General features: G+C 40.7%; 1 protein-coding gene across 1 annotated transcript in view; it reads right to left on the bottom strand.

Annotated features, from left to right (window-relative positions):
- Positions 1 to 26,360, bottom strand: part of PDE8B (phosphodiesterase 8B) — a 76,307-nt gene extending 49,947 nt beyond the window's left edge. Inside the window, exon 1 of the mRNA XM_074166927.1 lies at positions 25,876 to 26,360. Within this exon, the coding sequence (XP_074023028.1) occupies positions 25,876 to 26,187 (312 nt within the window). The 5' untranslated portion in view covers positions 26,188 to 26,360. The remainder of the gene's footprint in view (positions 1 to 25,875) is intronic.
- Positions 26,361 to 27,432: the final 1,072 nt, after the last annotated feature.

The following is a 27,432-nucleotide window of genomic DNA, read 5'->3' on the forward strand; positions in this document are numbered from 1 at the left end:
AAAAGTAAGAAAAGGACAAAACCAACATCCACACATTTTGCATAAAGCATTAGAGTACAAAATTTTTTTAAGATAGGATGGAAAGTGCAACTAAATTTTCTTCAGAATACTGGTATATTAAAAGTACAGCCCTATACAAAACCTCACAAAAAATTTTGTATTTCCCCACATTTTCAGGAATAAGTCCAGCTCTTATTACTGTAGAAAACACAATCAGAAAAAAGCTCTCCTTTAAGGAAATTGGAATGTTCTGAAAACAATCTCTCTTCTCCATAATTATACAACTCCAGATTGAGGCAAGTATGATCTAAGTGTTTGGAATTTAGGACTTTTTGTTTTGCAAAACTTTCAGTTTAATTTCAGAATGCTTTCTGTTTTTAGGAAAGTGTTATCTAAAGTGTAGCACCTCAAATATTTTAATGCTATGTAAAACCCCAAATTTTACAGCATACTCTGTAAAGAAGAAAATTAAACAGTTTCACTATAAAAATTGAAGATAAGCAGAGTTTTCTTTCCTTAATGTATTAATTTAGCACTCATTTAGAAGGTCTGCGATATATTTGCATCTTTGCTTTAACTCCTGAAGTGTAGCATTTCCCCAATCTAATGATAAGCAAAAAACCCTCAAAATTCCCTTGGGATAAAAAAAAAAAAAAAAAAAAAAAGTTTTTTACTTATGTAGCTATCACATATATAACTACTCAGCTGGACTAAATCCTCAGCTCAGGTCAACACACACCGAGGCACGTAGCATTGAAACACTACATACACAGGCAACAGACCCAAATCCACAAAACATGTAGGTTTGGCTCTGCTGTACTTTCATGCACCTAGCCCAAGGGTAGAGTTCAAAAACCTGCAACTGGTTCTTATACTTCTCAAGAGCAAACAGAATTGACGTGAGGTCCTCTCAACGCCTCCAGTTAAAGCAATGCCACTGCTTACAAGCTATGTCACTGAGGGAGAGAGTGACATAGTCAAGGGGAAGAAGAGCCTTCCTTTCCATGACCATCCTTGTGTCTGGGCGATGTAGTCAGGCTCCTGTCTCTCCCTCACCCATGACCCTTGCACTCCTTTTTGCAGTGACCTGTGCACTCACCTGGGTGAGAAGCATTTGAAACCAAGCTTGGCTGGACATAGGCTATCATGTAACAGATGCACCAGCCCACTGTTGTCCTTGCATTTCTCGTGTGCTCTAAGAATACCAGCCTGACTGGGTCCTTCAGGAGACCTGCCACAGATACGTCTCTGGCTGTGAACTCCACATATTCTTCAGCATGAGGTATGTTCCAAGACTGCATAACTTAGTAGAGGTAAGATTGGCAGCAGTTCTGGAGATAAGCAGAAGTTCTCATAAACACTTCAAAGTCTAAGGATCAAATGACTGGAGTTGAATTTCTGTGAACTACACAGTTGGTAACATATTGGATGCTTCAGTTGTTTTTTGAGTTTTGTTTTCAGAGTCTGCTCCTACAATTGCTTCTGCGCAAAGCTGCAAAGATCTGTCTGATCAGTGTCAGCTTCAGGAACAGATGTTAAGATTTCTATCTTTCTTCCTTCATCCTCATTCCACTCTACATGGTTTCCTGGCTTGCCTTTCCAATAAGAAGTTAGAAAAGTAAGGATTTGAAAACACAGATTCGTTTCTTCTCTATTTCTCACTCCTTTTTCCCCCTGCAAGATAATTCATCTCTTTTTAAGCAATTATAGACAATAGTGATAGTATAATCTCTTCATTTCAATCTAAGATCAGTCGTAAGGGAAGAAAAGCAAACCAATGGGATACAGGTAAACCTCTGAAATACACAGTGAAGAGAGAGGGGAACAAAAGACAGCTAGCACAAACAGGTCACAAAAGTTGGATCATCCTTCAGAGAAAAAGAACTGAAAAAGACAAAATGTACTGGTGTCAAGTTGCCAGCAATTGTAGGCAACCTCTTGAAGAAACAAGCTGCCCCTTGAAAATAGTTCCATGAGCAAAAATATAATAAATGTGTGCCTGATACAAAATAAAAACTGAAGCAGGAATATTATATTAGGACTTTTTTGCATTCTGTTCATATTTTGGTAGCAAGTTCCTTATGAATACATTACCATAAAAGGAAGTAGAACAATGGAGTAGAAAACACTAGTTTGGCCATTATTTTGTTAAATTTGGCACAGAAACTAACATTGACGATTGGTCCTCAATTCTGCTCACAGCAGCAGCTGCTTTGAGATCTGTCAAGGGAAGATAGGCTACAAAACCCCCACTATCCATAAAGAGTAGTTTATGCCTCTTTTGTTCCTTTAATTTCCAGATTAAGGCTTCCAACATAATCTGGAAGCAATCCTGCTGGTTTGTACATACAATTTCTCCTCCAACCCTCCCGGCTCCATTTTTCTTTCATGGATTCAAGGCTCATGATCTGCACATTAGTCCTACTATTACCAGTACCACGATTCTGGTTCTTGATGTTAGCATGAAACAGATTTGGTGTCCAGGTTACAGTTTGTTGAACACCGTTGATTAGGACGTCCCTTAAAACCCACAAATCTCTGGAGAGATTTCTAAACACATTCCCATGTCCTTTTTAGAAGCTCTGTGAGGAAAACCCAAATATTGGTCGGTTCGACCAATCTTAGACTGACATCCTGTCTCAGCAATTGGCCAAAAGAAGATGACAAACTGGAGAATGCAAAAACAGGGCAAGCACAGAGTGACAGTGTTCCTTTTATCACCTAAGCTTGATGCTGATAGCTAATCTCAGTTTATGCTTTCCTTACAGAAAAAGCCACACTAACTCTTCTTCAGCATATCATACGGTCCAATTACCTGCCACATCTACTTGTGCTATGTTTTATCTCTAGGCATCGTGTCTTGCACAGTATGGAAATGGAAGGTAGTTCCTAGATGATCTTTGGTACCCTCTAAGGAAGACTAACGTGTCATTATCTGACTTTCACTCCAATGGCACTGAGATCAGTTTAAAGAACAGGTAACACACCTTAGTAGTTCAGCAATCTCAGATTTATGTTCCTTGTGAACTCCTGTGTCAACATGCCAACAGTGTCCTGGCAATCTTTCCTCCTCCTTCACCTCCTCCCTACAGCAGAGCAATAAATATCCTATGTCCCCAGATCTACTACCTACACATCTCTTGTTCAAGAGCAGAGTGCCTGGAGAGGTGGCTCAGATGACTTGTCAGCTATTCACGTTGCTTCAGAAGGACATGGTCTCAAAAAATATAGTTATTGTTATCAATGTACTCACTGTCAGTGAAGTTTTTGTGCCAATGACACACAAAAAATAGCTATAACAAAAATGTTATAAATAAATTTAATTGGTAAAATATACACCAGGAAGACATCAAAATACAAAATGCTGCATCACAGTCTGATACCAAACACATTTCTTCCAAGAAATTCTATCTTTAAAGCATCCTGTTTTTCTCATTCTAAATACGGTATTGATTTTAATGAAAAAAAAATCATATTCCTTAATGGTTAATGTTTTACATGCAAGTCTACAGAAAAAAGAAAAATACAGGTGAGTTGGCTTATTTCCTACCTTTTGATGAGAAAGCTAGGCATTTATTTCTCTTTACGTTATGCTACTCTTAGGTATTGCAGGTTCCTTATTCTTGTGTTTATGTAGAAGTTTAGAGGTATGTTTGCTTAGAATTGGCTGGATTTCCATACCATAGTAATACAAAATTTGAGAAACCAAATTGGCTGTGACAAGGTGTCTTTTCAAGGTAACACCTTCTTATCCAATGTTAATTTGTTCAAAAAGAAAAAAAAAACTACCAAACATCCAAAAAGCAAAAAACACCCTGCAGCATTTTAACCAAATTAGTAGGGTAAGTGATGGCAAAAATCTAGTGCATCAATTTCCAGTAGTATTTTCACTAGGTATTTTGACTACATACTCCTTCTCAAAAAGCAGCAGGACACATAAATTAAGAGCACACCTTTCTCCACTGACTGTCTACAGTGTCTCATGGTCTATGGCAGTAAGAAACTTCCTCCCCTTCCCCTAGGTACTCAGAACCTGAATAAGAAGGGCCTCACTAATGTTTAGAAATGCTCAATGGAACACCAATGAGTAAAGAATCTCAAAACTGTTGGCTTGAAGGGACCCCTAAAGATCATCTAGTCCCTCCAAGTGCTGCTGTTGCAAAACAAACAAAACAGCTTTATGCTGCCATGTAAATTTATGATGAATCCACACTTTCAATGCTGTACATTATCTTTTGTTTTGAGATAAGTTAACCAAAACTTGAAAAATTCAAGAGAAAGCAATAAGGATAATCATAGATATTCCAAGACATTTTTTGAGAACTAAAAAGACTAGGCTGCTTCTACCAGGAAGAGAAGTAACTAAGGAACAGAATAGGCATCTGTGAAATCATGAATGGTGTAGAGCTGAATGAAGAATGACTCATCAGTAGTCTTCACAATAGAAGAAATGTGATGCTTCCACTTAAATTATCAGGCCACTGGAGGGGCTGTTGTTCGAAAAGCAGCTGAACAAAATTTACAAAATGTAGGCCCCTGTGTTGCAGTGAAACATGTCAAAAGGAACATACTTTGAACTCAGAAGCCCCTTACTTACAAGTTAAGAGAGACCAGGGAGAGGACCCTCTCCATTTGCCCTCTTTTCTGTCTGTGGCGCACGGCTCTTTGCACTTGCCCAAGACAAGATAATAGGCTGGCAGACCTATGGTTCAATACAGTAGACCAATTCTTGGGCATGATTATTAAAATTGATACAAAAAGATATGAAGTGAGTTTCAATGCTGAAAGATTCAGGTAATATGATCATATAAGTATGAAGAGAAGCTAGAACATTAATTTGCAGCAAGCTGCTAGCTAAATAATCCTGATATTCTTCCATCAGCTCTTGGTCTAGGTAAGTAGTCATAACCTTTGAAGCACACTCTTAGCTTGCAATTAAACAATCATTTTAAAATGTAAGATTAACTTTGCCTTCCAAAGACTGACTAAGTAAAAAGCATCTGGAGGTTGTCTGCCTACACCTGAGGGGCTGCCGGCATTTGCTCTAGAAGACTGTTCAGCTCCCTCCAGCTCACATGGAAAGTGCTACCAAAGCAAATTCAAGTCCCACTTCCATGCTGGGTTGTGGGGGGCATCCTTCCAGGGCTCTGTGACATCAGTAAGAGTCTGCTGGTAGAGAGTTATCATATTTGAAATTCCTCCTGGAAATTAGCAAAGGAAAAAGTTAAATATTTTAATATGTGAATATTGAGGAGTTTTCCACAAGTTTACTTCTACTAGAAAAGGGCAATTCCTTTCTCTTCACTCAATGTATTGCTGGCTTTGGCTGCTGCTTGTTGGAGGGCTATTTTAGTTCAGGGAGATTTTCACAGGAAACAGTGTATTCTCAACTAATTTAACACTGTTGTTACAGTAGTGAATAACCTACCTAGTTTCTTAATGCAGGAGAAAATTTTGGTTGTCTTCCACTGTTTATCTAACATAAACTATGCACTGTTTTACAGAAAGTGAACAAATTAAGACTGAGCTGAATTCATAGGTTCTCTCTTGCCTTCAAAACCACTAAGAATTAATAGTCTGAGAGTAGTAAAATACTGTTTTGCAAGTGCTCACACAGGTATTATAGACTCTACTCCAAAGTTAAAAGGAAGACAGCTTTTTGATTCAAGGTATGCACTATGTTTTTACCATTTCTCCAACACAATTCAACACAGATACTACTAGCTATCAATATCAACCCTAAGGTGGAGTGGTTAGCAGGCTGCTTCTTCAGAGATGCATGATGGATGCCACCACCAGAGCTTTGGATTAGTATCACTTCTTCTTATTTCTTATCCCAGGTGAGCATAGCTGGAAGGAATTTCTTCCTGGTTCAACAAGGTCTGTTTATATCTTCCTTTGCCGGCTACTATAAGGCACATACAGCTTATCTCAGCCTAAAACCAAGATTATATTCGTCTTGCTGGAACACAGGAAAAAAACCTACTCAAAAGAAAAACCCAGAAAAAATATGTTCTGATGAGCACCAATCACTTACTGAAGTTTTCTGAATTGTCTTAGAAAAAACTCAGCTGTGAACTTTGATCTACATTTTACGAAAGTACCAAAATAAGCTTTAGAAATGAATAGGGTATTCCTCACTTTCTTTGAAGACATAATGTTCTGTGAGCCCACAGTGATGCTGTCTCCATAACTAAAGCCTCCAGCTCAACACCATCTATTATTATGAAGCTACAAATCACCATGAAAATCTGTGCCATGTCTCACACTAAAAATTGTGCAGACAACAAAAATCAAAGCCAAATTCTCATCAAAATAAACAACTCAGAGGCTCTCATGCTGACTGAATAATTCATGATCAAATTTAATTTGGTTTAGGTTTCTATTTTAATTTTGACAAAGCCACTGCAGATATGTAGACAGCAGCAGTAATGTGTGAATCTAAGACTCTGATACAGATATCTGGATATCACCTTCTGGGATGTGCACAGTGCCTTGCCCACTGGTGAGTCATAGAATCATAAAATCCTAGAATTGTCTAGGTTGGAAGGGACCTTTAAGATCATCTAGTCCAACAATCATCTAACTGAGCCACATGGATATTACCCCAGACCAGCATTTTCACCCTCTGTATTTTGTCATTCGTATTTTTGAAGCTTGTCTCATCTCTTTAGGTTATAAATCTCAGAGGCAAAGATCACCTTTCACTTTTATAATACCTCGTACAAGAGGGCACATGGGCTGACTGATCCTATAAGCCCTACCCACATAGAGATGAAGAGCGAAGAAGAGTAGAAACAGTATTTATACAAGCTGGGTACAGTGGCACACATTAAGTGGTCAGAGGAAGCGGAAGCTCTGACCCAGAGGAACAGAGAAATGGGTGTTAGATGAACCTGAAGTATTCATGCCTCGCAAAAAGTAAGAATTGCCCTGATAAACCTGAAAACTTAATTACCCAGTCTTACAAACTTGAATATAGTCATATTAATTTCACTGCCCTTACTCTACCCATGTAAATTCTGGTAGGATCAGCGCCTTATGTTGGGGTTTAACTTTTGCATACAATTGCAACCCACATAAGATCTGCAAAAGTATGGAAAGAAGGCAGTCTTTCATCTGCCCTGTTGCACCAGAACAAATTAGTACTCATGCAATAAGCAATAATCATTTTGATATTACTCATCAATATTTCAATGGTGTGAGGGGAAATCATTAAAAGCGTTCTGGAAAAAGACTTCTTTTGGACATTTTATTCCAGTCTTAGCAAGGAGAAGCACCACCAAATTTGAGTGCCACTTTCCAGATCCAGCATTACAAGGGTCTTGCCAATGTTCTACAGAGAGCTCCTATTGCTACTCCAGTTTTTATGTACTGACAACTATTTGAAAAAAGTATGGTCATTTTAGTCCACCACTAGGATCATCTGTCATTACCTTGTATTATGCAACTCACTACTAACACAAAACTGAGAGCATAAAAAATTACACAGTTGTATTCTCCACAGAGAGAATACACACAACTCTCTCACAAGCGTCTCAGCAACCAATCTTCTCCCATGGCTTCTGCATTTGCACAGTATGAACTTCCACAACTGAGAATTAAAACCAGAAGGTCTGGCCACTGAATGCAGTGTTAACTGCCACACTTTCTCTCCCCAAAGAACAGTTACGGTTGCCTTATGTTGCAGAAGTTAAATTCTGTGCACCTCAGCCTCAATCTGTTCGGCAATCTGTTTAATTTTATTTTATGAGCAATATCACTGGAGACAAAAAGGGCTTCTTGGAGAATTAAATGTAGCATAGCCCAAATGCTCAATATTTTGCAGAGTTAAGCAGCTACTAAGCACCAGGAACTATACACATATCATGAACTGTAGGAGAATATCAATGTCGTCTCCAAGAGATCACCAAGATCTCCAAGGGCAATTCAAAACCTGACACTTTCCAACCACCTGTATTTAGAAAACCTGTCTCTGAAAGTCATAAAACATTTTATTCCAATTCATTGACAAAACTTTCACCAACAAAGCTTTTATAAGGCACGATCTCTTTGTTATAGTGGATTAGATTCAGTATCACATACAGCTTTACTGAAGAACTGCTTGTGCATAAATTATTCACAGTCTAAGACTAAAGTCCATGAGATTACAACAGAAAAATATATTGCCAGAGGTCTTCGTTATATATTTCTCGTATATCTCTTCATTTTATAACTGCCTTTGGATGGGAGTATGTTGTATTTACAGTTAATATTGTACTCATTCACAAGTACATATCACAATATAGAAAACAGTAACTTCTGTAAATTTCTTGCTGAGTCACATTCAGTTTTTTGAGAAATACTTGATTGATGTAAGCTGGGGGAAATGAGCTGCCAAGAGAGTAGGGAAAGTGATCTGGGCAATCATAGTCCCATCATATTGGCTCACATGCTAAAAATCTGTCCCAGAGTTGTATGGAAGAAGAAAGACATTGAATTACATTGAACAGAGGATGCAATTCAGTATCATTTTACCAAACTTACTGGGTCACTCTAACATGAGCGCTGATAAAGATGTACAAAATAATAAAAATGATTTTCTAGAGAAAATAAACTCTATCAATGTGTCTTGTACAAGACTGGTGGAAGACATTTGTTGGGATGCCACAGGCAAAGCTATTAAAAAAGCTGCAGAAAATGGGGTGAATAAAGAAACTGCATCATAGGTAGGGAAGCAGAGAACCTTTATGGCAGGAGTTGTAGAAATAAGCTGAAATTCAAATGACATGAAGTGCCACACTGTGTACTTATGTATGTTGCTGTATATTAGACGTTTCTTAGCTGAATACAACAGAAAAAGCAGAGACGACAGCTTAGGACTCTCATCAGTGAACTCAGGACCAGAAATAAACTTTTTCAAGACTTTGATGAAGTTAAAGGGGTTACAGAAGGTGGCTTCCTACAATTGCAGGGGCCAGCTCTCTGACCCAAGAGTCCTTTCCAGAAATTGCATTTTACTTCACATAGCAAGTTACCACTAAAGTTTAAATGCTTCCCCCAAAGTAAATGAGACTTTAGGCTGGGGGGGGGCTTTTAAAAAATTACACCTGTAATGAAACGACTGTAATTGTTACGGTCGTTGAACATAAAAGCCCATTTCTGGGGTTTTATTCACATAAAACAGTAAGACTAGCTCAGTCGTCCATCTGCAGGAATCCTGTGATGAAGCCATAACAAGGTACAGATAGCCAGATCCTCTGCATTGCATAGCACAAGAGCATCACTGATTATTTCAGCTATGGCACTGCAAATATACTCCTTACAGAGCTTAGTCCCCAAGTCTTCAGATCCACATAACATTCTTGGAACAAGAAATTTTCATATATGCAGCTCTTCTTGGGGAAGTACCACTTTTCCTTTTTAGACCTTTGTAGCAATACAGAGCTAACCAACTGTGCTATATTTAGCTTCTAGACACAGGTTATAACCACCCCAAGGCTGTTTTAGACTTCTTCTGAGTGCATTGACCCTGCGGAAATGTAAAGTCAAACTGGTGCTCTGGTTTTTCCAGTCAAGCTGGATGGTTCTACTCGTGCGCTTAAACATTTTGCTAAGTCAGGCTTCAATGGAGGCCAGGATTGCAAACACATAACAACTGGTGCACTGGGTCAGATCAAGCCACCAAACCAACATCACGTCTCTGAGAACGGTCAGCACTGGACAGTAGGTACAAGACCAGGGCAACCACGTATGATACCTCCTGCATCCATTCCCCACTGCAGGCCTTAGAGATTTCCAAAATAAGCAGAAGTGATTTTTGAGTTATTAATCCTCCAAAGTTCTCCCTTTCACTTATTTTTTCAGTGTCCTGGTGAACTCATGTTAACATGCTCCATGGAACACTACCTCCTTTTTATATATATAGCTGTAAAGCAAGGTACAGTCTGACACATCCTGTAATTTGCAGTCATGATGTTTTTCACAGAAATTGCGATATATCAGGTACAGATTACTCAGAAAACTTTCATTAAAAATAAAGCAAAGCCATTTTTAAGTCCTCAAGGTAGATAAAATCATAATTTCAAAGTTAGTGTGAATCAGCATACCCCTGAATCTGCAATAGGTCTGAGACAGCATCTCTGGTAGCCGTTAAGACAATTTAACAGTCAGCACGATGAACTTACCTTACAGAAAGATCTGTTCTGAAATGAGAGTTTGCCTTGTGTATTGTAAAAAAAAGTGGCCTTGATAAACTACTTATGTGCATCTTGTTCAGTGATTGTTTTTTTTTTTCTCCTACAGAAACTGAGAATGCTGCTTCTGAGATCCAAATTAGGATAATCCAGTTTCAGGGAGACCTTAGGAAAGGAGTACCCTAAAAAGTTAGCATTAAGATGAGAAAGAAAGTGAGAAGCAATTTTGCTAGTGACAAGAACTGTGGGGAGTTTATAGAAGCAGGCATTGTTGACCCATTTCAGCATAAATTTTTTAAAAAATGTGTTCATTACAATGAATACATACAAAATGCTGAAAAAGGGCCATTCCCAGTAAAAGGCTGAATGCTGGGTTATGCTTAATATTTCATGTTTAAGAAGTTTCTTGTGTTTTAATTGCTCTCACAGCTTCCGGTGGAGAGGTACATATATTTGCAGTCTACAGCCAGCCATCTTGGGGGAGGCAGAAGCCACAGCATTAAAGACATTGGGCCATCTCAGAACTTGGGACACAGAAGCCACAAGCTGACTTCCCCTATATCTGACTAGAGAAAAAGTTTACCCTATTTCTGCTTGTAATAAAACTTTCAACTTTGTATTTATCAATCAGTCACATTATCAGATGAAGAAAGTGAAAATATGATGATGAAAATAGTAACCTTACCTACGTTCACAGCAAATAGGAACTATTCCTCCATTTCTTATGCATGCCAGTAACTTCAATTGAGTTTTTCTTTGTTGCATAAGGAACTTGCTATAAAATGCAATGAAATTTTACATAAGTTCAAGTAACTAGACTATACTATGAACAAGGTAGTTTCACTGGTATCCTTGGAAGACTAGTGAAGATGCTGCAAATGTGTACAAAAATAGAATAAATACACTCTACTTGTCAAGGATTTATAAGTGAGTTCTACTGAAAAGACTAATTCTGAGAAAATGAAACAGGTGCAAGAGCATCTATCTTATTTAGGATGATTTGGTTTAGTGACTATCTATGCTGCTGTTGAAAGGTAGACTGCAGACATCTGAGATTATTACTTGCAACTGAAATGTGTACAGCATGAAGCAATACAGAAGTCTCCGTGAATTTTTACCTACAGCAGAATACACATCATTGACTGTCATTCACTTTACTTTTCTGTTGCTGACAGTAATATCAGGTAAGCATTTCATTCATATGTTTCCTCATATGACTAGGTTCTCCATGAAAAGAAACATAACGACAACGGATCAAGTAGCAGCCTACTAGCCCGATTTAAAACCTTGCTTGGCTTCTTTTGACTGATTTGGACCCAGATGCAAACCAAGTCAAAAAACATATTTATTTTAAGACAGCTTGCTAAACTCTTCACCTTAGTGCTTCCCCTTTAAAGGGAATGATTTTCCATTTCCATATGTACTCACTGAACACATGTGCAAGCATTAAACACAGACAGCAAAGCCAAACCTGCAACAACACAAATGATGTTATGGATGATGGTAAGAAGAGTAAATAATCACTCATTTTATTTTTCACCCTGAATTTTGATCTAACAGTGCAACCTCTACCACAGAAGCAAAATACATCATTGCAAAAAGTAAAAAAATCAGGTCAGTTACCAAATGAGGAGGAAGAGCAGCATCAAACACTACAATGCCATTTGTGGAGCCACTGGGTCTTTGTAGGTCCGGTCCAGTTGTCCAAGGCCACCTACTTGTCATTTACAATAGTAGGACAACTGAGTTGTTTAGACACCTGGTCAGGCCCTGTAGTACAAGGCTTGTTGTGCCTCAACAAGAACCATGAGATCTTGGTCCCACACTTCAAACCTCAAAAGCATACATCTTTGGCCTGTGGTTAGGGGTAATCAGTGCAGCCAGCTGCTGAAGCATATATCCAGCCTCCCAGTCTGTGTTTTACAGCTGATGTTGCTGCAATCACTAGCCCTTGAGCTTTAGTAATTTAAAATTGGTTTAAAACTACTGTGGGTGTCTCTAAGTGGTAACGTGTCATTGGACTCCCCGGCCGCAGCATGAAGTGAAGTTATCAAAGTTAGCATTGCCAGACAGTTAGAAATTTTCCAGCTGGACCCTCCCAGCACTAGAAGTAAAGCCCTTTGAAGAAGCAGTAAATCAGGTGGACATTTTTATCAATATATAACCAGAATCTGAGATTGACTACAGTAAGTTCTGATTGACTTGAAACATTTTTCCGGAATTTTATCTTTGAAATATTTCTCTTGTTGAAGTGACATTTCCAAATAACCAGGAAATCCAGTTCACACTAATTTCCCATCAGCATACAAGTCAGTTGCCAAGCAAATTTCTGAGCAGACAAGCCGCAAAAGTTTGGAAGGAGTTTAGAGAGGATGCACAGAAGACTATCTTTCCTGTTTTACGCTTAATCTTGTGACAGACAGCAATGAAAGTACTGCTTAAATTCACACATCTGTGCCATGATTTTTTCCTGTCCATGGCATACATGCTGGTGGCAGAACAGAAGATATGCCTACTGTTGTCAGACACTCACTCATCAATTTTGATAATGCTTGGAACAGACAAATAGAACTGCTTTCCTCCAGTGAGAAAGAATGTAACTGATCATCAAAGAATGAATGAAGAGACTTGGCAGCTAGTAGACACAGAATGTGAACTGTGACTAAAAAGAACCAAGAGTTCCACACATTTAAATGTATCCTGCTTTGATCTCATTCTCAGCCATAGCAACATCTCTACAAATGGTCAAAAGGGGGGAAACAACCCCAAAACAACCAAAACTGGAGGGGATATACCAGAAGATGGCTCACCCAACCTGCAGACAAACATAAAAGTATGTGTACAAACATACAAAAGGATTGCCCATCATCCAAACAGGGCAGACCATCCTCTTCAAGGATCCTATGCTGAAAGAACAAGTGAAAAATAAAATTCTTGTGGTGAGAGAGACAGAGTGGCAGATCAGCAAAAGGCAGTGGTGGCAAGAAGCACTGATGACATCTCCAAGTGATGCAAATCTGGTGTGTTGCACCTAAGCTTTGCCACTACCTACTTCAGTCATCAAGGAATGTTGAATATTTTTCAGAGAGAGCTGGGAAGGAGGCATTCGTACAAGCAGCACTGCCCATTCCAACTACTAGCTACGGCTCGTATAGCTAAGGGCTGTGTGGGAGATATGCTGCCAGCTGTTTTGGTCCCTTACAGCCCATTAATCCGAAAAGGAGATATCAGGGCCCAATCATTTGCTTCTATTGGAATGAAAATAAAATGTAGAGAAATTTTCAGAAAATTTGAATAGCCTTTTCCCCATTGCTATCACCCCATCTGAAAAAGTCCAAATCTTCGTCTCACTGATGTCAGTGGAATCTTTCCAAGAGTAAGATTTGCATCCTAACATATGGAGTGGTGACTTCTGAATTTGGCCATTTTTACCAGACTACATGTATGAATTGCAAATTTCTGCACTGGGGCTGGAAGTGCAAAAAGGTACAAAGTTTTTACTGCTGTGTCATTGAACACTGCTTTGTATTTTAAGCTCTTTCATTACATTTCAGAATAAAATGCTGTTCTTCCTTCAATTATAAGAAGTGATACAGAAAAAATCCCGACTACTTTGGTAAGCACCTTAAAAATAATCATGTTTATCTTCTTCTGGTATTCAGTTAGAAAGTTAGCTCTGTTAAATGTTGTATCCACAATCACAGTTAACCTGATCTCTCTCCTAGAAGTTTCCAAGGCACACAAAAGTTTATTGCTGCTGTTCACTACTCAGATATTCCTAAGGAGTAGCTCCCCAGCCCAGACTCAAAGATGATCATATATGTCTAGTATCCATTTTACAGCATGAGTAACACAAACTGAAACACCTTGCAACTGTGAGCAAGTTGGTTACATTTTCCTTCATCTTGTTCCACTGGATCCCGTGCAACTATACCTCATGAGTTCCCAAATAAAACCAGGGTATGTTGAAACAATTCTTCACTTGATTGGTGTTTAATAGGCTATACGCCAAAACCCGAGTGTGTATAAAAAAAAAAATAATCGATTTGTAAACATACACATATTTCAGGCTTGGATAGGTAAACTGCATTATGTATTGACACCAGAGGATAAGTGTGAACATGGTAATTAAGGGTCATCCTTTCACAATCAACCATCTACATTAACTATACAGAAAACCAATGTTCTCTGATAAGACTTTACATGAAAGCTACAGAAGTACAGAGCCCTTTTCAATTTTAAGCTATCTGCAGCCTATTTGCAATCAAATGAAAAATAACAGTAAATTGAACATGAAAGGGTGGCCTTAAAGGAGTTACTTTCAGCACAGCAAATTTTTCAAATCTAAGGCAAGGCCACAGATGTCTTCTAGCTCTAAGGGGAAAAATAATCCTTGATCTAAAAATAACCTCTTGTATAAATCTGGTGGAACCCATGACAACGATTCCCTTCTTTGAAGATGATTCATTACTGAACTCTTTGAACTGTAAGGATGGTCCCTAAGCCACCAAAATGCCAGAGGGCCAAAAAAGATCTCTATGTACATTGGCTGTTCTAATTAATGCATACCTGCAAACAGACAACAAAGGAACCTTCCTAGTTGATAGAGTAGGAAAGAAACAAACACATGTAAACCCAAATTCTAAAACTGTTGAAGTACCTTTTAAAAGACTTTCTCACCACCTGCTAGTTTTTCTTCCTGAACTCCATAAGCACATGCTGGGACAAAGTGGTAGATATTAGGACAAAACCCAGGAACCCACTGAAATACAAGACTTTGTTCCACATATGCTCATGACGGCCCAAGCCCCAAGAACAGTGAATAGATCTAATTCACTGCAGGATCCTATCAGAGGTCATGAAATATTTTCACCCTTTCTGGTCAAGTGTAAACTGATCAGTCCCATTAGCTTTTATGTTATTGATAATTTGTCAAAGCTCTCTTCAGGACAAGAAGACTCTCCCAGCAAACTAAGATTTTTTTTTTCCTTTTAAGAATATAGAGCTTGCATGGGCAAACAGACTGGTTAGTAGTCTTCAATTTGCCTAGACAAATATTAGATTCTTCTCTCTTGCTGTCAAATATTAAGTTACACAGGTTTAGAAGCGGTCCTCTGCTTGTTGTGGTGGGATGGGAAATAAAACCATGGAAAAGCATGGACTATTAGGTTACTTTAGGCAGCAGTGGATACATTACTGCAACTTTGTAACACAGAACACCATTATGCATTTCTTGTTGCAGTGAAACTGATGTATGCTTGAATTGTTTTAGAAGCTCATTAAGGCTACCACAAATGAACTCAAGAAACAGCATGTTCAAGACAACTCCTACAATCCACAAGATTTCTTACCACTGAGTTGCAAGCTACATTTTTCTTGTGTAGCTCTAAGATCTGGACAGATATCACTAGATTCAAATACCACATCGCTTCAAGACTTTCAAGTGTCACCGGCTTCCTGTGCCACCGAAAAATATTTTTCCCCCCAAACACCTCTCTACTCACATGCCCCTTCAGTCCCACTCCCTTTGGCTTAACTCTCTGTCCTGGCCTCCTCCAGCCTATAGCAGATGCTCCTGCCACAAGCACCTCAACTAAGGCTAGATTGATTACTTTCTTTTCACTTGAACAACGATGTCTCACTCTGCTTAGTTGATCTCAGACCTTCACTTCATCCGTCCCTTCTCTAACCATCCACTACACCCTCATAGTACTCTAGTTGACCTTTTTTATGTCTGCAAAAACTGCCAGAACAAAGACAGCCAAAGATTCCCCAGTTTTCCACCAGCGCACTGCAGCTGCTCTCCAGAGCTCTAGGGGACTGTAGCACAGCCCAGCCAGCCCACCCTACCATGCCCATGAGAACCTACGAAGTCAGAACTTTTGAAATGTCTTGCTATTCTAGCCACCCTCCTCACCTATTCTACGAGTCACAGCACTGCCTGTCACATAAACACAGCCCTAACCATTTAACACATGTGAATGGTTTTATTCTGAAATGGAACATAGCACCTCTCCTGAAAGCTTGTGTTACAAGTAATAAGGAATAGAACAAGAGGAAACGGCCTCAAGTTGCACCAAGGAAGGTTTAGATTGGACATTAGGAAAAATCTCTTCACTTAGACGGTTGTCAAGCACTGGAAGCGGCTGCCCAGTGAGGTATTGAGTCACCATCCCTGGAGGTATTTAAAAGATGTGTTGATGTGGTGCTTAGGGACATCGTTTAGTGGTGGACCCAATTGGCAGTGTCATGTTAACCATTGGACTTAGCAATTTTAAAAGCCTTGTCCAATCTAAACGGTTCTGTGATTCTATTGCCCAATATACTTAAACAGCTGTTTAGGAATTGGCTTGCTTTGTGACAGGAGGAAGTAGTGATTCATCAGGACAGGACTCTGGAATGGATGGATTTCAGGGAAGTGGCCTCAGAGCCAAGAGGAAGAGAAACCCACAACAGCCAACAGTCCAGGAGGGATGGGACTCATGTGGGAGAATCTCTTCAGACTCTTTCAAAACCAAGATATGAACTTGGGTGTCTCATGTCCAGAAAACACACTAACCACCACCACATTACCACCTACCCTAGGGTCTCTGACTTTCAAAAGAAATTTGATTCACTTTGGAAATGTACACACACAAAAGTTAAAGCCTCATTTTCACCCTCCTTTTCTAAAAGAGACTTATTGCGTTCCTGTCTAGCACGATGGCTTAATAAGTTGCATTTCATAAATGGACACAATTATTAAACATAACTGCAGGAGAACAATGATCATTGACAACACTCAAATTTACAGTGCTTTTAGACATCCTTCCAAATCTGCAACAGGAGAAGAAGAAAGCCTCTTTTGATGCTCCTATGGCAAAACAGCTGACCTAAGAGCAAAGGGAAAATAGAGTGCTGGTAGGAGCTCCAAAGCTAACTTCAGAGACCTCGTGCCCAATTCCACATTGGATTAAGCTGATTTTTTATAGCACTAAAAAGTATGCCACTGGTAAGTATATCACTGTTTTGATTAAAACATGAGTAAAACGAGAAAGGAATCGGACACCACCCTTCCAAATATAAACAAATCAATTGTAATTAAATCTAACGGGTTACAGCTCTACATGCAAACTGGCTATGAGCACAGTTTGTCCTAGGCTTATAAATAGCTGTTGAATAGCTTGTTTTCCAATAGATGCCTGGCTTCAAAACTCCATTCTGCCCATTTCAGCTCATTGTCTTACCTCACAGTGGACATTAGTGACCCTACTAATGCAGAGTCTTTCAGCTAACTGTTGTTTCTTTGGATTTCTTATTTAAACATAATTCCATAATTCCATCTATACACATGCTCACACTTGGCTGCATTCTCTGAATTCTGTGTGCTGGAGTCCAGGCAGCCCAGATCTTTATAATATCTGCTCCACTCTCCCATGTTATGAAACCAAACAACATTGGTTCAGTTTTCTCATCCTTTTAGGAAGCAAGCTGCCTCCTCAGATTCAATATGAATCATGGGCAAGAGATCAACTAAAACTACATCCAAATTAGTTCTGTATTTTCAAAGTGAGTAACTCACATTATTAAAAGCTTAATATTGAGATTGATTCATTTAGCTGAGGGGCTTCTCAGCATAAATCTAAGCTTTACACTTTCTATACACAAGATATGAAACATTTGATACTGGATGGCCAAATCAGTGGGTGAAGATATACAGAGATTTTTTTTTTTTTTTTTTAAATTTAAACAGTTCTCCAGAGTAGCTCTTTATTCACAGAGTCAGAGGTAATCCAAAGGAACAGAATGTCTCTAATACATTATATTCTTTTATAGCTGACAATACAGGTGAGAAAGACATTTATAAATAATTGGATGCTGAAGGCTGGGGCATTGGTTGACACAAATGGTTGACCTGTGAGGAAAAAATAGAGCTCATGAGCAAATGGACTAATGATCCTCTCAAGTGAAGAAAGTTACCTGCACTAGACACTACCTCTCACCATGTCGTCTTATTAAAAATTAATAATATATCTCCAGACAGAACTTCTTCCTCATGCAAAAGGAAAGGTGACTCAAGCTTCACAAGCCAAAAGCACCAGTGTTTTGGCAGAGTCGTGGGAGTTCCTATAGAATGAGTTCATCATACTTTATGGTCTGTGAGAATTTCCCCAAAGAAGATGCCCCTAGAGAAGCAAGGAGACAGTCAGCTGTTGCTGACTTGCAAGACTGGTGACTTACTGGGCTAAAAATGCACCTACTAGACTGGGCCAGAGGGAGACACTACTACACAAGAGATCATCAGGTGGCAGCCCTTACTGTAAGTTCATGCCCTCAACCACAAAATAATGCACTTCAAGCACACATGCTACATTCCACAGTGCTCTGTACATTTATCTTTGCATCTGTAGAGTTGACTTGATTTTCTGAAGCCATAATCCTGCTACCATTGACTTATTTTGAAGTCAAGGAAACACTGGGTTTGGTTACCATGACAACACTCCCCAAAAAGAGTTAAACTCTGCTATACCATAAAACACACAGTATTTTCTAGCAACCACACAGGTACATACAACCTTCACTGAAGACAATTTTAGAAAAGTTACATGTACATGAAGACAATTCTACACGTTTCACATACATTATGCATTTTTCAGTTTGGGCTGCACTGAAAAGCCCTGTAACTGAGACAGACTTGAATCTTTAAAAAAAAATAAGAGGAGTGACCAGCAGGCAGAGAGGAAATACAGGCAGAGAATGATCTACATGGAAAGTAAAGTACCCTGAGATCTGGCAGCAGTGCAGGTGGTGCAAGAGGACAATTTAACCCAAAGCATAGTTTCTTTTCCATCTCCATTTCCCCTTCACACCACTACTTACACTTTCAGCAAATCTTGCTCTCCTGGACTTGAATTTTCAAGCAACAACACTTTTGAGGTAGTACACAGATAATCCAAAATGAGAATGCAGTAGTCACACAAATAGCATGTCTGCCTTTTACTATGAAGATTTTAATTAAAAAACCCCAACACACCCACCCACGCTCACCCCCCCACCCCCCCCGCCCTGCAACTTTGCTTCTTTTTTGCATATAGGACTGAGGCTTATGAATGTCCCCAGCTCTGGTTGCATTAATCTGACAACCTTACCCATTAGCACACAACATTTCAGAAATCACTAGGATCTAGCAACAATACTCCTTTTAACTTCTACAGGTTTTAGGTATCATTACACAAAATTCAGGACTACTGTACAGAATGTTACCAAATTATTGAAAACACGCACTTGCATTACTCCTTATTTCAGGAATGCCTACACTGTAAGATCCAGCCTGGTACAACTACCTGATCTAGGAACCCATGGACATAGAAGAGGTACAACCAACCTGTCTCAAATAACAAACCCCTGGTTTGAAGGGTTGAAGGACCCCCACCCGGAACAGGAAACATTTTTGTGAGTCAGGTGCTTAAATGCTCATTACAGCGAATAGATCAAGCTCATCATCTCAATGTGATCGATGTCAAAGGCTCAGTTAAGCCAGCTGAAAGGAAGCGTCTACAAAAGATGTTTGGTAGCCTTGCCTCTGTCTTAGACTACCTGCAGAGCAGGTGTGATGTTTCGTTTCACAACCTAAACCTGCTCAATTGCTCTGCTTAGTCTTAACTACTAAGTAAAGTATGATAGACAACTGGATTATTCCTCACCTGAAGGAGAGGAATGGGAAACTATGTGCCCATTTTCTATATCACACCCTAGTCATCATTAAGGATTCTCAGCTGCCAGAATTCAAACCTGTCTCCTGCATCCCAAGAGCATGCACTATTCCCCAGGGTATATGGCACAATTTCTCAGCTTGCATTATGTCTTTCAGCGATGTGGTCATTTTTATTTGAAATCCCTCTGCTCTGCATTCAGCACAATCATGGAGTGTTAGAAATTGTCAGAAGATCCACATCAAGCTCCTCAGAAGGTAAGACCTCAGAGTCTCATCTTGCGCATAGCAAATGGTACAAAGTAGAAAACAGATGTTACTGATGCTCAGTTTACCTCAAACTATCTGGTATTTATACTGAATGCAGATATTCCAAAATAACTTAAAGACGTGCACGTTGAGACACCTGTTGAGTCTCAATGCTGAAATAGTTGAGGCTCGTTGGTCTCTTACAAGCTTCCAACACTTCTCTTTTTCTATACAAATTTAGTGGGAGGTGGAGAGGGGGAAGACACAACACAACACAAAGATGCATCTTATGTTTGGTGACATAAACACCTATCACTCAGAACAGTTTTGGAAGTCCAGAATGTTGTGTGACTCGATACCAAGTAAGTTTAATCTTCTGTTTCCTTTGCCAAGAGGTTTATTATTTTTTGAACAAAAGTTTTTCTCCATTCTGTAACACTTCTCCTGTCAAGCATTGCTTAAGAGCACAACTACAGTGCTTGCTGAAGTTTACCTGCACCATTTGAAGGAGGAATGGAAAGGTCAGATACAGAGAAGAAAATCTTTGCAAAAGTCCTTTTAGCATGTTCATTTAAGAAGTCTGGGCTTAGTCCAAGAAAAGCACTTTTCTACTAGCAATTTTCTTTATGGTAAGTTACTCAGGCCAGCACCTCTCAGAGGACAGCTAGCCTAAATTAAAAAGGCTCTGCACTGTAACATAGTTCAACACTTTTTGGCCTGCCCAAATTTTTTTCAGGGAATAGAATGGTAGGGGTTGGAAGGGACCTTAGGAGATCATCCAGTCCAGCACCCCTGCCAAAGCATGTTCACCTAGAGCAGGCTGGACATCCAGGTGGGTTTTGAATACTTGCAGAGAAGGAGACGCCACAACCTCTTTGAAACTTTTGCTGTCAGCATTGCAGCCCCAAAGTACGTTCGAGAGGATTCTAATGTCTTAAATGTCTTATTGAGTTGTGAAATGGACCTTCATCACAATAAGTTACAGAGTTGGGAGGTTTATTTTCCAAGTTACCCTAAATCTGGTATGTTCCACATTCTACAGAACATACTAGCATGCAGTTAAACAGTGGTACACTTCAAACAAAACAAGAAGTACAAGAAGGACAGTGACTTTTCTTACACATGGTACTGCTGTAAAGAGAAGAACTGTATTTGAAATCAAGGCAATGTGTGGTGTTACATTTCTCCAGGACCCATGGACCTGCTGCAATTCTCTCTGTACCTGGATTTCTCAATGCTTTCCATAGGACTTTGAATTTGTATTTAGCAGCATCTTTTTCCCTACTCCCCCAGACATAAAAAACACCCGTAAAAGCTAGGACTTTGAAATATTGGGGTGCATCCTTCTCCTTAATGCTTCCACCTTGGAACTTAACACATACTAACACTGGTAAGAGATACTGTCCCATTGTATTTCTTCTTATTTCTGAGCTTTGCTTCTAATAATTGTTTTGCTATAGAAAAGCCTGAAAACTGTCAAAAACTGTTCCAGTGTGACTGACTTCCAAGAGAGGTTCATAAACAGGTTTTTCTCTTCCACAAAGAACACAGCATAAGAACCAAACCATCACACCTGCTGTTCTTGTCATTTCAAGAAGAAAAAAAAAATGATATAAAGTAATCAATAGAAGACTGCAGAGGGTTGGTTTTTTGTATTTTTTTTTCCACACTGGGCTATGTGTTAGCAATAAGAGCCTTAAAACATGTTTATTCTCATATTTTTTCAGCTAATGTTTAAGTATCAAGATGTTCAAGAAAAAGCACATCTATGTATGTACTTTTGTGTAGGATTTGTATTTGGTCAAAATCAAAAGATGTATTTGTAAACATAAACAAGGTAAACTTTTATAATCTTTTCAAATCCCCAAGGAAGTGTTCAAGAAGCTGTTTACTTCTTGCTAAACAGCCAGTGCTATTGCACTTCAGAACAGGCAATAGTTGAGCAATGGGTCAAGCAGCTGTTATACACTCAATACTGGCTCATGCTCAGTGTTACGCTTCAGTAACGTAAGCTAAGTGCCTTGTATCTTTATATAAAGCTGATGCAGGCTTTGAGATATTAACACTGTTTGCTATTGTGATACTATTTGGTTTTATTAAGGAGGGAACGTGGGCAAGGAATGTCTGGTTTCTACTTGAGTGTTGCTGACCAAGTACCTTGGTAACATGCTGTATGGCTGGGCACCAGAAACTGTGGCTCCTATTCCAAATTAGAGCACAGATGCATCTTATAATACTTAACAAGCCCACTTAAGATCTTTGTCAGGTAACCTGTAGAAATTTGTTGCCAAGCTTTTGAGATCCACAAAGAAACATACACACGATAGAACTGCTGAATGGTTACTCATAATCAGAGTGAGCCGGATGCAACCAACACATCTGAATGGTCTGAACAATTCAGAACTTTTATTAAGGAAAGGAGAAGAAAAGAAAACTGACCTGACCCCAATGAATATATATTAGATGGACTTAAAAAGTAAGATTTAGATAAGTCATATGTTTTAAGTGACTTAGGATCAAGTTTGGGGTTTTTATTTGAATTGCGTTGGGTTGAAATCATTACAGGCTGATTTCTTTTAATGCCAGTTTAATATTATGGTATAGATGAGTTTTAAAACATTGTATAAAGATAGGGTCAAATGTGAATAATGCAATACTTGATTGTGTAAACAACTAAACAGTTTAGGACAGAAAATTAAGACAAACAAAGCAGCATGGTTTAAGTGGGTTGAATAGTTACACAACTAACAGCCATTTGACTTGTGTATTTGTTTTGTCCCCTAAATACATTTAGTTGATGTTTCAACACAGCTAACACATGCAACCCAGCACTACTGCAGGTAAAACCATGTAGTATTGCTAGACACTTTTTCCTGTACAAAAATAACTGGTATTTTCCTAAATTTTTTAACTTCTAGGAAATAAATATTGTTATCATATACTATTAGAGAACCATGTTTCCATATTTTTCCACTTCTCATAGCCATCAGGTATCAACTACTGTTTTGCCTTTTGATAGGTCCATAACAGTCCAGCCTTACTTTGGTCAGACAAATACTAAAGTATAATATTAACCTGCAGGAAATCATGCCAGGAATAGCAGCAAGGATGGAGGCTCTAGCTAAGTTCAAAAAAGACATAAAATATTTTACGGATCTCAGTTCTTATAAGAATGGAAACATTTCTACTATATCATTAAAGCAGTTGTTAAATAAAAAAACCTCATCATTTCCATTAGGTGCTTGAGACTCTGAAACTGTAAAAAGAACTGAAACTATCCAAACTAATATTACAGTGCCAGTTATGAAGTTCAAAAACATCTGAAATATGTTCACTTTTAATAACCAGAAAATTAAAAAATATATTTGTTTATAGGAGCACATGATGTAATAACAAATAATAAACAATTCATAAGAACAGAAGATGGCATTACCACTTAAATTTTTTTTTTCAAATCTCAAAGAATTATGCAAGAATTTCTAATTTGCTCTCCTCTACATTAAAAAAAAATAAACTGTATTTTGTTTTAAGTATTCCACACTGAAATGTGAAAAAAAAAATCCCCAAACCCAAGAAAAACAACAATTTTTTACTCCAGTCTGCTCAGACTTTATGATTATCACTGACAATGCAGGTTCTGCTTCTGAATGATTAAAGCAGTTGATGCAACCATGGACAATTCTGCACGTTTCTCAGAATCTGAACAAACAAACTGACTATGGGTTGTGGTGGTTGGGGGTGCTTTTTCTGCAATATCTCTCACTTAACATTCTCCTTAGATTAGTTCTGGATTTTTTTAAAATGTAGAAGATTATATAATCTTTTAATTTCTTAATTATATTCTAACAAAAGTTTATGGAATTACTTTGTGACAAGACAGCCTGTGGTATCAGTACAATAGAAAAGTAACCTAAAGTGCAGCTAGGATCATAACAGAATCATGAATGATTTGGGTTTGAAGGAACCTTAAAGATCATCTAGTTCCAACCCCCTGCCATGGGCAGGGACACCTCCCACTAGACCAGGTGGCTCAAAGCCCCATCCAACTTGATCTTGAATACTTCCAGGGATGGGACATCCACAGGTTCCCTGGGCAACATGTTCCAGCATCACACCGCCCTCACAGTGAAGAATTTCTTTCTAATATCTCATCTAAATCTACCCTGTTTCAGTTAAAAACCATTAGCCCTTGTATTATCACCACACTCTGCATCTTTCCTGATAAAGAGTCCCTCTCCATCTCTCCTGTAGGCCCCCTTCAGGTACTGGAAGGCTGCTATAAGGTCTCCCCAGAGCCTTCTCTTCTCCAAGCTGAACAACCCCAACTCTCTCAGCCTGTCTTCATAGGGGAGGTGCTCCAGCCCTCTGATCATCTTTGTGGCCCTCCTCTGGACTCAATCTAACAGGTTCATGTCTTTCCTGTACTGAGGACTCCAGAGCTGGACACAGTACTCCAGGTGGGGTCTCACAAGAGTGGAGTAGAGGGGCAGAATCACCTCCCTGGACCAGCTGCCCAGGATTCTTTTGATGCAGCCCAGGATGTGGTTGGCTTTCTGGGCTTCAAGCGCATATTGCCGGCTCATGTTGAGCTTCTCATCAACAGCATCCCCAAGTCCTTCTCCTCAGGGCTTCTCTCAGCCCATTCTCTGCCCAGTTTGTATTTGTGCTTGCGATTGCCCTGTCCCAAGTGCAGGACCCTGCACTTGGCCTTGTTGAACTTCATGATGTTTGTGCAGGCCCAACTCTCAAGCCTGTCCAGTTCCCTCTGGATGGCATCTCTTCCCTCCAGCATGTTGACAGCACCACACATCTTGGTGTCATCGGCAAATTTGCTGAGGGTGCACTCAGCATGGCACCATTTGTTTTGGCAATAAGCTTTGGAATAAGGTGAAAATAGGGCAAAATTGAATTCTTAGAAAACTTTCATGGAAAGAAGGGAGGGAGGAAGGGAGGGAGGGAGAAAATCCAGAGCAATCATCTCTTTTAACTGCTAAACTTAAGTGAAGATGTTGATGAGCAGATTGCAGCAGTGCCTGCTTTAGCCACTGAGAGGGGGACCCAAGCCTTGCAGATTTGGAGTGAGATGACCCTACAGACACACTCCCAGTATCCCTTAGCTCTAGACCAGCAAGGCATATTTGCCTATGTGTGCAAATCATAGCCGTTCGGTTCTGAGCTGAACATCCATGCCTAGCAGCAACAGTTCATTTTAACTAGGTATGAGGGGAAGAAAAAGGGATGAAGAAAACCCAACAGCAAGTATGAGACTTTTGCTGTTGAGAATCAAGCAGGAGAGGATCTTAGTCCATCATATTAACACCTCTCCCGGATGCCCACTCCCTGCCATCAGCCACAAAGCTTGAAACAACCCCTTTTCCCCCCTAGCTGCAACTCCAGGAGCGACCTCAGCACAGGGCCACTCCGGAGCCACTCCGGGACTGTGGGAGCAGGGTGGAGGGAGCCCGAGGGGCCCGGTGGCCGGGGCTGGCCCCCGGGGGGGCTCCAGACGAGGAGGCCCCCGGCGCCCCCCTCTCCCCCCCGCAGTAGTGCCAGCCTGGCCCGGCCCGGCCGCCGCAGCTGCGGTGAGTCAGTGGGCACCAGGGCAACCGCTCCTCGCAGCTGCATCCCGCCTGCCGAAGCATCATCTCCCTTCCCGGCGGAGGCGGGGGACGCTCTGGCTCCGTCCTCCCTCCGCCGCGGTCGGGCGGGGGACCCACGCCAGCCCCACCGGGGACCCCCTCCGGAGTGGCCGCAGTTTACCTTGACGCTGGCGTTGCTGGTCTGGGTCTCCGCCTCGGTGCCGCAGCAGCGGGGGGTCCTGGCCCGGGCAGAGGCGCCGGGGTCTCTGCGCTCCTTGCGGCGGGGGCCGGCGGAGGGCGGCGGCGGCTGCCGGCTCTGGTAGGCGAGGACGGAGGGGATGGAGTCGGCCGCGTCTGTCTTGATAAAGAGGCCGTGCAGGGTGGCGGTGCCCTGCGAGATGGTGGTGGTCTGGTGGGGGGAATTGGACTCGTCCGAGTCCCGGCAGTAAATCACGCCGCTCTGCGAGACGTGGATGCTGGGGGCGCAGCCCATCCCTTCCCTTCCCCACCCCGCCCCGCTGCACCGCCGGCGGGCCGGCCCGCTCCGCTCCCACCTGCCGCCCGCCCGGGCTGCGGGGCCGCCGCCCCTGCGCCGCGCACCCCGCGGCGGCACCGGCACCGGCACCACCCCCCGTCGGTTGCGCTGCCCCGGCCGCGCCCGCCCATGCGGCGCCTCCCCGGCACCCCCGCCCGTCTCCCGGCGCTGACTCCGGGGACCCCAGACCCGTGAAGCCCCTTCCCCGCCTCTGCAGCGTCTTACGAAGCGCCTGCCGCCACCAGGTCCTTCAACCGGGGGGTGGAGGGGAGGAGGAGGAGGAGAGGGAGGAGGAGGAGAAGCAGCAGCAGCATCATCGATGGTGCAGCCCCCTCTCGACCCCGGCAGAGGGTCTGCTTTCAAGCCTTCCGTACATACAACATGACACACCACACCCCCCACCCCCTGGTTGTTCCAAATACTTTTTTTTCCCCTTCTTTTTTAAGTAGTTAAAAATACTTATTTTGACAGTCAAAATGCGCCTACCTTTCTTAGCCATGGATAAGCAAATCTCAATTGTTTTGGGGCACTGCAGGGAGGAGTTCAGAGCTACACAGCACTCACAGCAAGTTTGGAAAAAAAGCTAGGATTGTTCCACAATTTTTAATGCTGTTTTTCAATTAAGCCTATATGGAAAGACACAAACTGCTTTTTTAAGCTATATGTCTGATAACTGCCAATCGCTGTTTCCAATCCCTGGGGAGATAATCAAGCAAAATGTTGAATGCTACAGAGATTTACACACCTTTTTAGCTTTCCACAGTGAATAGTTTCATTGACCTCGGTGAAACTAACTACAAGGTGCAAAGCTAAACATACGGGTTTTAAGTCTTTGCAAGATTTTAGTTTAAACCTCTCTGTTTTCAATGGCACATTATAAATCCTTCAAGAATTAGTAATGTCATCCAAGCAGTATGGTCCCTGCCTAATAAAGCATTTATCTCACACCCAGTTAGCAATGAACAGTTATGTATACACCCCTTTTTTTCCTTGGAGTGTTACCTGATGTTTGATTGCTGTTTCTTCACCTAGTTTTTAATGAGTGATGTAAAAATACCAGCAATGTGAAGTACCGTTGGTGCGAGGATTGTGATGCTGAACAGCAAAGTGCTCTGAACATGTTATTTTGGCTCCTAATACTCCTAAAGCACTTTCATGGATTAGACACCAGTTTATTCAAAAGTGATGCTTCACAGCTAAAAC

This window comes from Numenius arquata, chromosome Z, assembly GCF_964106895.1.
Source record: "Numenius arquata chromosome Z, bNumArq3.hap1.1, whole genome shotgun sequence".
NCBI lineage: Eukaryota > Metazoa > Chordata > Aves > Charadriiformes > Scolopacidae > Numenius > Numenius arquata.